At 45.4% G+C, this 12,243-nt stretch overlaps 1 protein-coding gene across 3 annotated transcripts in view; it reads right to left on the bottom strand.

Annotated features, from left to right (window-relative positions):
* Positions 1-12,243, bottom strand: part of LOC138491108 (probable cation-transporting ATPase 13A4) — a 1,567,030-nt gene that overhangs the window by 657,219 nt on the left and 897,568 nt on the right. For all 3 annotated transcript variants that reach the window (XM_069617430.1, XM_069617431.1, XM_069617432.1), the window contains one exon: positions 11,113-11,263. In XM_069617430.1, coding sequence (XP_069473531.1) covers positions 11,113-11,263 — 151 coding nt within the window. The remainder of the gene's footprint in view (positions 1-11,112; positions 11,264-12,243) is intronic.

Here is a 12,243-nt window from a genome sequence, read left to right as displayed (position 1 = left end):
CAATCAACGGTAGTTTTGAGATCCCCCGTATTGAATACTTAGAATCGATCTTGTTAAAGAAAAAGGCTAGACCAGCAGCCTTTGATGTGTTACAAAATTGGAAGAAAGAAGCATTGCAGCAGCTTAAAAGTAGGGATAAACATGCACGTCGTCATAAAACAAAAGCTGAAAAAGCATTATTGTATGATAAAGAAAAGCGGTCAGAATCAGATAAAAATATGGATAGAGCCTTTTCACTCGGGATCCAGAAAATTGATCCCTCTAAAGATTTCCATGTGTCTGAGGAATTTATTGAGAAATTATTAAATGAACGCAGGCCCGATGCCTCAGCGCCACCTCCGTATGCTCCTGTTTTGGGCACTCTGCCCATTCCCGCTGTTGTTCCTGTTGCTATTCCTGTTCCCACTGTACAGCCTATTGTTCCTAGTCCTTTGGTTGTCGTTCCTCCGCCTATCGCACCGTCCCTTCCTCCTGCACCTGCACCTTTGTTAAATTTACCTATACCTCCGCTCCCGAGTGGCCCCGTATTGATTGGAGTCGATCCAGGTGCAGGGTCAAAGATTGTGACTCGTAGTACTGTTTCTGCAGATAGGAAACAGGAATTGTTTGCATGGGCTAAGCATTGCATGGAGAAAGGTGATCAAGCTAATGTTTTTTCTACATTATCTAATTTGAATAGTTTTCCCGAGAAAAATGTTTTTATCGAAGGTTTGGGGACTCATTTGTGTGTGATGTGGGGTAGATTACAAAATTCGGATCTTCCACAAGGGGTGAGAGATCTGAATGCTTTGGCACTTTCGAGGGACACAGAGCAGAAAGTATATGGACATGTTGAAAGATTGTTTGAGTTTAGGAAAGACTTTGAAAAATCACGAGATGAGGATGATGAGGACGATAGAATATATGTACAGAAACGGTTCCTCCCGTGCCGAAGAACAGCACCTGAGGAAGTACGAATTTGTACCAAAGATGCGGTTCGATGGATCTCAGATTCATCGATACCGCCAGACGAAGTGTATGACACGTATAGTCAGTATACAGTAGAGATGCAAAGAAAAGTAATTCAGGTGATGGTACAGCACCTGCAAGAGGAATGTGTAAGGAAGAGGGTTAGTTGCCCCATAGAATTATTGGGGATTTGTAAAAGGGCTTTTTCGCCCGACACTTCTACAGCTGCCTTAGCGCTCGACCTGGCTCTATTGCTTAGTAAGCGGCCGGAGGTACCTATATCTCAGTTGCCCATGAGAGAGGTTCCTCCGACCTTTGTCCCAAAAGTTGAGATCCCCGCCAACGCGGCGACTGGTGCCCCCGCGGTGGATATCCCTGCACATTATGTATCGCAATTTGTTCACGTCCCGTTTTCACGACAGGAAGTGAACACAATTAGACAATCAGTTCCTGATATTAGAAAAAACCCGACGGGGTTTTATAAAGAAATAGAGTCCATTTTACAGTCCTCCGTGTTCACCTTGAGTGACATTGGGCCTCATTACGACCCAGGCGGTAAGTTACCGCCTGGGTCGTACCTTTACCACCATGGCGTAAACTACGTTTACGCGGTTACCAGTCAAATGGTCGAAAACATTTGGTCGACAGACAATTTGGTCGACACCATTTGGTCGAATGCCAAATGGTCGAATTTTTTTTTTTTTTTTTACCCATTTTTTGGGGGGGTCCCCCCCAACCCCCTTTTTTTTCTTTTTTCTTTTTTTTCCCCACACGAAAACCCACAAAACACATATATATAAAAAAAAAAAAAAATTCGACCATTTGGCATTCGACCAAATGGTGTCGACCAAATTGCAGTCGACCAGTTTGTCGTCGACCAGTTGACTGGACACCCGTTTACGGCATGGTGGTTGGCGGACTTACCGCCCCATTCCGAGGTTGGCGGGGCGGTAAGTCCCCAATCCCCATTTACCCTTCCCCATTCCCATTTTTGCCCCATAGGGCATAATGGGAGTGGGGAAGGCGTTAATTACGCCACCGTAAATTACGGTGGCGTAATTAACAACAAGGTCCCTTAGTGCCATGGATTTTAACACCTGCTAAAAGCAGGTGTTAAATCCTCCATGGCGCTAAGGGACCTCGGAATCAGGCGGTAAGGGTCGGCGCTGTTTACGCTGCCGTAAACCCCTTACCGCCTGGGTCGTAATGAGGCCCATTGACTTGTTATTTCCTGTGCTCCTACCCGTAGATGTATGGAAACAGGTTCGGACAATAGACGATGTGCCAGGGCTGGGAGATACGTGGGCAAATATGATTAGAATTGATGGAGAAAGACCAGCTGGTGAGAAACCGCCACAGGTAATACTTACTTTACCTGATAGGATTGTCGCTAAACTAAAAACTATAATTCCAGAAAAAAGGATTATTTGGGACAAGCTTACGGTCTGTGTTCAAGGGAAAACTGAAGGCGCCACCGAATTTTTCAATAGATTCGAGCAGTTATTTTCTGACTTCAGTGGACAGGATTTAGGTACAGAGTCGGGGAAGAGGTTGTTCGTGGACAAATTTGTACGTGGATTGTTACCTGACATCCAGTCACAAATTATGTCCTCTGAGAGCGCTTGGCAGGCAAAATCTCAATCTGAGGTTTTGCACATGGCTCAGTATTATGAGAACCGTGTTAATAATGAGAAGGAAAAAATTGAAAAGAGAAAAGGAGATTTGAAAACCAAAGTATTATTACAGCAAATTATTAGAAACCCCAGAGGAGGCACGACACAGACTAGAGGTCAGTACGTTCCAAAAGGAAATGCTCCTCTGAGTACTGTGAATATTAATCAATGCGCTTATTGCTGCCAGGAAGGTCATTGGCGAGCACAGTGCCCTGTCCTTCGCCAGAGGTCAAACAGTGCGTTTGGGGGTATGGGTAGACGACATAGGGGCCGCCCTGGAGCAGGGGGCCCTGACAGAGGTCAGCTTTTACAGGATTCTCAGCAACCTTTTTCTCGGGAAAATCAGACCTCGAGTATGGACTCGAGAAACCAATTTGATCACCCTTCTGCTGCCTACCTTTCTGAAGAGCTTCCTTCTGACGAGGCTCCGTTTTATTAGGATTGCCCGAAGCAGGGTTTGGAACCTTTGCCTATTCCCGTTAATCAAAAAGGCCCCTATGTTGAATTATTAGTGGGGAATAGGAAACACCAGTTTTTGATTGACACTGGAGCACAGAAGTGCTCCATTGATCATTCTCGGGTTCCAAACATCCCACTGTCAGGGCAAACGAATGTTTCCGTAGGGTTTTCTGGTGTACCAACTGTCTGTCCGGTTTCTATGCCGGTATCCGTTTCTTTGGGTCCCTTTATAGACCATTGTCCTTTTCTTCTCACTTCAAACTGTGGAGAGAATTTGCTGGGGTTGAATTTGTTAAAGAAATTGAACGCAGTAATTCATTGTTCTTCGGATGGAGTACGGCTAACGGTTTCACCACAGCAACTTCCTAATTCTCAGTTCTTGATTCGACCTTTACCTCCCGAGTTCAGCATTGTCACGGAATGCTTGTGGGCGGTGGACGACAATGATGTCGGAGTGTTACAGATTGAGCCCGTTAAAATAGTCCTGAAACATGGGGTGAAACTGTCACGCATCCCGCAGTATAAAATATCAGTAGAAGGTGAACGTGCTTTGAAATGCATTGTCTCCGATTTTGTACATCGTGGGGTGATCGAGGAGATTACAGGTAGTTTGTGTAACAGTCCGATCTTACCTGTATATAAGAAAGGCGACAATGCAATTCCATATCGGTTTATAATTGATCTTCGTGCTATTAACCGAGTGGTCGCCCCACAATTTCCAATTGTGCCTGATGTGACGACGATATTAACAATGATCCCTGCTTCGGCTACGCACTTCAGCGTTGTGGATCTAAAAAACGCTTTCTTTAGTATCCCTATACATAAAGAAAGCAGATATTTGTTTGCGTTCACCTTGGGGGGCCGCTCATTTACATTTACAAGGGCACCTCAAGGGTATACTGAAAGTCCCAGCATTTATAGTAGAGCTATAAAAGAGCAGCTCGACACCCTTGAATTGCCACCTACTTGCACGCTGCTTCAATATGTTGACGATTTACTTTTGGCTGCAGATTCTGAGAAGGCCTGTAAAGAAGGCACTATACTGTTGCTTGTTCATCTAGCTAAAAATGGTCACAAAGCTTCGCTTAAAAAATTTCAATATTGTTGTCAGGAGGTTGCCTATCTAGGCTACCTCCTGTCAAAAGAGGGGAGAAGATTGACACCTGAAAGAATAAAACACATTTCTGGCATGTCTGTTCCAAAAACACAGAAGGAAGTCAGAGCCCTGATAGGGATGGCGTCCTACTGTAGGTTGTGGATCCCGAATTTCGCACTAGTGGTAAAACCGATGTTGGCTTTGACGAAGAAGGGCATTTCTCTGCCACTGCCATGGGAATCGGAACATCAACGATCATTTGAGCTTCTCAAAACCGTGCTATTTTCGGCACCGGTTCTGGGTACTCCAAATTATGACAAGGCCTTTGTGTTGTTTGTGCATGAATGTGATGGATGTGCTTTGGCTGTGTTAACACAGGAACACGGAGGGAAGAATAGGCCGTGCGGCTACTACTCCTCCGCCCTTGATCCTGTCGCATGCGCTTTGCCAAGATGTTTGCGCGCTGTTGCTGCTGCTGCCGCGTCTGTAAAACAGAGTGAGGGAATGGTCCTAGGCCATGATTTGATTTTGATGGTACCTCACTCTATTGATATCCTATTGAACAAAACCCAAACGCAACACCTCACCTCTGCACGGTTAACAAGGTATGAACTAATTCTGTTTGCCCCTCATATTCAAATTAAGAGGTGTTGTGTTCTCAATCCGGCTGAACTCTTACCTTTCCCGCAAAACACTGTTTGCGGTGACGAAGAATCACATGACTGCCTGTATACCACCGAGCAAGAAACGAAGGGCAGGATAGATCTCATAGATACTCCTTTGGATAATGCAGAAGGGGAGCTGTTTTGTGATGGCTCCTGCTTCAAACTTTCGAATGGTACATCTACAGCTGCTTATGCAGTTACTACATTGAGCAAAATTGTTGAAACTAAGAGAATTTCGCATAACTCCGCGCAGGCCGCAGAGATTATAGCGTTGACCCGAGCTTGTGAACTTTCCCAAGGGCGAAGAGTAAATATATATACCGATAGCCAGTACGCATTTGGGGTGGCTCACAACTTCGGAAAACTTTGGTCGGAAAGAGGGTTCCTGACCTCACATGGGACCAAGATTCAGCATGGCCCTTTGATAGTGCAATTACTTTCGGCTCTCTCACTCCCTAAACGGTTAGCGATCATGAAATGTGCAGCACATCGCAAGGTCATAGATGATGTGGGCAAGGGAATGCTTTTGCGGATTTGATAGCCAGACAAACTGCCACAGACCTTAGCACGGACATGTATACCTCGAGGGAAATGAGAGACGTTTGCATAATGGATGAAGGTATTGGGTCTGTGCGAGATATTCAGACTGATGCCACAATGGAAGAATCTAGAAAGTGGGCTGAAGGAATGGGGAAACTGGATGATGAAGGGTGTTGGGTGGATACATCCGAAGGGAAATGGTTGCTTCCTGATTCTTATGTATTGGCGATGGTTACAATGGCACACGGTCCTACGCATGTGTGTGCCCAGCAGATCACGAAAATGTTAGAACAGGTTTGGGTAAATGACAAAATTCTGGAAACTGCAAAGAGGCACGTCCAGAACTGCATGATCTGCCTACAGCACAATGTGGGAAAGGGGACAGTGACTCCAAGGGGAAGTTTCGGGCCCCCCTCTGTCCCTTTTGAGGTTATACATTTTGAGTTTATTGAAATGGAGCGATGTAATAATCTGAAATATGTTCTTGTAATTATTTGTGCCTTCAGTAAATGGGTCGAGGCTTTCCCGTTAAAGATGCTACCGCCATGACCACTGCAAAGATTATGGTAAAAGAATTCTTTCCTCGATTTGGGCTCCCAAGGATAATCTGGTCGGACAATGGTCCTCACTTTATCGCAGCAGTAATTTTGCAAATATGTACAGCCCTAGGTATTGAGAAACGATTTCATTCAGCTAGGCATCCTCAAAGTGCTGGGTTGGTAGAAAGACACAACGGTATTCTAAAGAATAAACTTGCGAAAACATGTGCTGATACCAAACTGAAATGGCCAGATGCTTTGCCTATTGTGTTATTAGCTATGCGTACCACACCTCAGACTAGAACTGGGCTTTCTCCATTTGAGGTAATGATGGGGAGGCCCGCTAACATTTGGGGTCTCCCGAAACCTAAAGCCCTGAGGGAGGTGGAAAATGTATTGCTTGTAGACTACTGTAACCAGTTAACTAAAAATCTGTATTTCATTTACCACCAGGTGCACTCAGCTTTACCTGTACGGTTCACGGGCCCAGGACACGATATACAGCCTGAAAGTTGGGTCCTCGTGAAGGCCTACGAGAGGTCTTCCTGTCTCGCGCCTCGCTAGCGGGGACCCCACCAGGTATTATTGGTCACCAGGACAGTAGTGCGGGTGGCTGGAAAGAAGAACTGGATTCACGCGACGCACGTCTAGAAACTTCCTCACCCGTCGCCACACGCTACAGAAGAAGCAGAACCCCTCGCTGATGCTACAGTCTCTGATCTTGGAGTAGCAAACAGCGCTGTGAGTGCGTCGGAGAAGGTCTCTGAGCCTGAGGAGCTTGGGGAACAGTCCATCTCGTCTCCACACTCTCTTGAGAAATCACTTCCGGAAAACACTGTTTTGAGCTCTGCGACTTCCGTCGCCACCGACACGTCGCTTCCCTCAGGAAGTGACGATACTCTGGACCAGACAAATTTGGGTACCATCAGGTACAACCTTCGTCCACGGAAATAGAACTACGGCACGAGTGTCGTGCATCTGGAAAAGGAAGTGATCGGAAGATTGTTTTGTTTTGTTGAACAAAAAGGGATTATGCTGGCTAGGGTTGGGAAGGACTAAGAAATCACGCGACCGTAGTGTCGCCAGCAACAAACAAGATCGTACCAACTGTTTTGACTCCCTCTGTACACCTTCACACTCTGTCCCCTAGAGACTCCCAACATAGACAGAAGTATCATAATAACACTCTGATGATAGTAATGAATGCTACTCATGCCATTTTTAATAAGAGTAATTGTTGGATTTGTACTCACTTACCGCAACATGGGAACAAGGGACTGGGATGGTATATACATCCTCTACCTTTAACGACTTCTTGCTATGCCTCTCTTAGAGCACTATTCTTTGGCCGATGGAATGATAGCATCTCAGGGAACTTTAATGGAACTAATTTAAATGATTTCGAGAAACGTGAATTGACTCCCCGGGGATGCTCGCTTTTCGCAAATAGAAGTAAACCTAACGTTGCTTCTATTAGGCCGTCTGACAAACTATCTCTTCCTTTTCAAACTCTGATTTCCTTTAAAATGGCTCCGATAGGCAATAAGGACGCTGTACCTCCTTCTTATTCTGTAAATCATAGTCACGATTCGGTTCCCTTCTGTGTACAGAGAAATGGCACTAGGCCAATGGGAGATTTTGAAACTTGTAAAAATATTGTAAATTTGACTGGGGAAAACAGACCTCTGTATGTAGGAGGGCCTGTTTATTTTGTTTGTGGTAGTTTAGCATTTCTTTGGTTGCCCAAGGATTGGCAGGGGACCTGTTATTTAGGAATATTGTTACCCGGGGTATTTGTAGCTAGTACCTTGGAGGTTTCTAAAGCTCGCCCACGGCGAGACAACAATGAAGATACCCCTGGGCAAGTATTGGGGGACATAGCTAAATCGGTTGTGCCCTTTTGGGGACAAATAGCAAACTCAGAGATCATTAGGGGATTAGCATGGGTATTGGAGAGAACGATCAACCGGACCACGGACATACTCTACAATATGACCTTAGAGCAAAAGGCGATAAGATTGGTAGCACTTCAAAATCGGATGGCATTAGATGTCATCTTGGCAGAACGAGGTGGAGTATGCAAATTAGTGGGGTCCGCTTGTTGTGTTTTCGTACCAGACTCCTCACCAACAATTTTTAAAGCAATTCAGAACTTGCATACTCTCAGTTCTGAAGTCCATATCCCTGTAGGAGACTGGAACCTTAGTACTTGGTTTTGGGATTCTCTGCGATCTTGGGGTTGGAAGGTGATTTCCGTCATTCTGGTTATTTTAGGGATTCTATTATTCATTTGTTGTTGTTTTCAATGCCTCCCAAGTATATGTGGAATGATAGGGGGGTGTTGTGCTCAAGCAGTAAGCGCAATAGGGCATAAAATATATACCCCAGATACAGCATCTAAAGAATTCATGTTACAAGAGGTTCTTATGAACGACCTTATGGCTATAGACATTACAGACAATGATGCGGAACCTATGGATGATAATACATGGAGTCATTTCCGAAAGCATTAGGGATGATGTTTAGCACTTGGCATAGGCCAAAAGGAGGGTCTGTGGAAATCGAAATAATATTGTACCTCCTATTGCATTGTTTGAATGTATGTTGGCCTACGCCAAGTTGTCTAAAAACATCGTGTACATAGATTCCGCGGCAAGGTCTTGACCTCAATGTATTGTGCAAATCACCATCTTGGATTAAGCCGCCATTTTAGGTATTCTTGCAGTATGGAAGTCACCCTGAACAACAAAATGGAGGCCGAATGACATTTCGAGTGGGATTCTGGCCGTTGTGACCTTCGCACACATGAATAAGTAATATGCCCGCAGGCCACTTGTTGGGGTCGCGAACTGAGACCTTGTCCTATCCCTTACCTATGTGTAAATGAACAACTGTATCAGCGGAACTGATCAAATTGCATACATTATGGGATTTACCTGGCAACGAACCCTAGGCCTGGTCCAAAGAATGGTTAACCCGCGAGGGGGTTGGCCAAGGCTGGATAAAAAGTATAAAAACCCGAGTATCCCAATGTACGGTCTCTCACACTAACACGGCGAACTACCGTTGATGGTTCGTTCTGTTACTCTGAGGGCCGAATAGCTATCCGTATGTCAATTGACTTTTGGTAATTTTTGTAACTTTGAATAAAGCGCTTTGTATGTCCTTTGTAACCTGTGTTGGTGTGTTTCCTTTGGGCTTCCCGGCCTCATATCAAATTTTCTGTTTCCACAAGAAGATCAGGCGATTGGAAGATGGTACCATGATGGGGAAAGCATTCCAAGCATAGAAAAAGATTAGCAGTCACAAAGGATTTGGAGTGCTCGGCAAAATGGGTGCCACACACAGCAGATGGCTACAAGGACTTGAACAAGAACACAATACACAAACCCTAGACACGTTGAAAGGCGTGATTAAAAAATAAATACGCATTCATGGCAAGGAACACTATCTACAAACGCAAACAGCGGAGTGGCCATACAAAACTTGCTCGAGAGAAAAGTGACACCCGAGTGTATTGAGGCGTTCCCGGAGAGCGCCCCAGTAAGACACCTTCTGCTCTTTAAGTTTAGGGTATCAGAGCCCCTAGAGAGTACAGGCAGGAAACTAGGGAGTGTGCGAGAACATTTATGGTGTAGACTCTGGCGATCTTGACCTCGAATCTGCAGAGCATATTGTGTGCCATTGTCACAGTCTAGCAAAGCCCATGAAAGCACATAACAACACGACAGACAGTGATAACACGACGGCTGCTGGAAGCAAACGACTTAAACCTCATACATCATATGATCACATTGTATGTACTGTGTATGGAAGTGCTAAGCAACCCATCCGAAGGTATTCTCAGAAGGAATTTTTAATGATGACAATGTGAAGAAGGTTTAGCGTGACTAAATTGTGTCCTTTTTGTGTTTTTGAAATGGAACATGTCATGCCAATGCGTGGATGTATGCCTACTATTATTAAATAAAGAGGGGGTGGTTGTGCAGACAGAGGAGAGCGACACCCTGACAAGTTCAACACATGTGAAGTTTCCCTTTTGAGGAAGTCACAAGCTCCAGGAAACAAGTGCTGGGAAACTTAAACCCGAAGGGTCTAAGGGGCTTTCTGTGTGCAGGCTGGCGCACTGGGGCCCCTCAGGAAGCCTGGTTTGCTTATTGCACGGGGAGGTCCCCATTACATTGGTTGCAGTTCTACCCGATCCTATGTTGTGTTGGATAATGGAGACCCTTTACCTTAAGACCACGGCTTCTCGTTCTCTGTTGCTCCCCCAGCCGTGACGTGTCCCCCACTGGTCTTGTCTCTCGCCACTGATTCTTAATGTATATATCACGCCGCTTCACAGCCTCCTCCTGGCTCAAGGGGCCTTTGTGTTCCAACATGATGGCGAGGACACCCGGATAGCCTAATAGCTGCAGGGCAGTCAAGCAGCTGACAACACATCTGAGCGTCGATGAAGTGTGGATGGAACTGAATTGACTTTGCCTCAACAAATCTTAAAACAGGGCTCTTAACTTGCCTCTGCTAGAATTGCTGCTCTTAGGACTGATGGCATATGTCCTCACTCTCCCATCGCCAGTAAGGCATTTTTGTTCAAGGCATGGCTAGAACCCTGGGTGCCTTTTTGGGATCCAGCTATCCTTGGATTCCAGGTGGATTTCATTTGCAGGTCCAGCAGCTTGTACTTCTGACAGCTGCGACCTTTGCCCTCTGAATGCCACTGAGCCCCTTTGGCAGGCGACATTCTTGGCTCAAAGGTAGATTTGTGCAGCAGACTTTTTCTTAGTGCCTCTCAGCTGACACTATGTCCTATTTAGGTTCTTCCGATGCAGCTGCCAGAGGTAGTGACAGCGCCCGCGCGCGCACACAGACACACACAGATCACATGGCGGCCAGTATCAGTGATGGCAGGGTTCAAAGCATGACCTTTATTTAAAGTATTATCAGTACTTTCTTCAACATTTGCTGGCTAAAACATGAGTGTTTCTGGAATAAGCTTGATCTGGAGAGCTCTCCTGGCATTCTCGCTTTTCACTCACAAGTACTCATCATACTGGGCTTCAGGAGGTAAGATGCTGCCATTCAAGTTCTGATATCCAGAGACTCTAGGTGCTTCATATATGGGGCTGTGCTATTCAGATACCACTCTCCACAGTCATGCATTGATTCTCAACAAGAAAAGGTGGTGTTACCCAACAGGTGCCTTCAAACATCTTCAGGTCCAGAGGATCTCCTTGGAGTTTCCCGTCAAACATGATCAGCGAGTGGCAGCTGGCCAAGGCCCCCAGCAGTGGCCCCCAGGGCAAGACTGCACCAGAGTTAAACCGGAACACGGTCTGAAAACTGAAACAAAGACAGCAGGGATCAAAGGGCAGGAGAGACAGAGGCACATGTTAATGTTAATGGATATTTGTACTGCACACTATCACCACTGGAGTGGTCCGCTGGCAGTCTGGCGGCTCTGGAAAAGGAAGGGGTGTGGGGGTGAGTTAGTGGGACCAATCGGGAAAAGTGCAAGAGAGCAGTGATGTGCTGTTGGCAGCTTCAGTTCGGTTAACACCGTTCGCTGAGCTTAGGTGAGCTTTTCGGTTGGTAGCCGTTGTGTGCTGTTGTGTGAAGCTATGTGTCATTTGTTTTGTTGTTGCAATGTAGTGATGTTTGGGTGGTTTGCTGTGCTTTAGGGTTGTGGTTGTGTTTGGTTAGAGTTTGAGAGGTGTACGCAGAGGGGGGAGATTGTTAGTGGGTTGGTTATTGCCCTTCCTATCTAGATGTGGTATATGCTAAATTTCAAATTCTTTCTAGATGTGGCATGTGAATATCTCCACATTTCTATCTAGATTCAGCACTGGCTAATATTCGCAATCCTGTCTAGATATGATGAAAGCCAATATTCACAATTATATCCAAATGTGGCACTAGCCAACATTCACCACCTGTCTAGATGAGACACAAACTAATATTGACAATCCTGTCTAGATGTGACACAAGCCAGCATTCACAATCCTGTCTAGATGTGACGCAAGCCAGCATTCATAATTCTATCTAAATGTGGCTGGGGCTAATATACACAATTCTATCTAGATGTGGCACTGTTTAACATTCACAATCCTGTCTAGATGTGACACGAGCTAATATTCACAATTATATCTAATTGTGGCACTGGCTAACATTTGCAGACCTGTTTAGATGTGATGCAGGATAATATTCCCAATTATATCTAAATGTGGCATTTGCTAACATTTACAATCCTGTCTAGAAGCGACTCAAGCCAACATGTACAATCCTGTCTAGATGTGATGCAGGCTAATATTCACAATTCTATC

The sequence above is a fragment of the Ambystoma mexicanum genome, chromosome 10, assembly GCF_040938575.1.
Source record: "Ambystoma mexicanum isolate Mex_15411 chromosome 10, UKY_AmexF1_1, whole genome shotgun sequence".
Lineage (NCBI taxonomy): Eukaryota > Metazoa > Chordata > Amphibia > Caudata > Ambystomatidae > Ambystoma > Ambystoma mexicanum.
The sequence above is the reverse complement of the archived record's forward strand: the minus strand, read 5'-3'. Positions and strand labels throughout refer to the sequence as shown.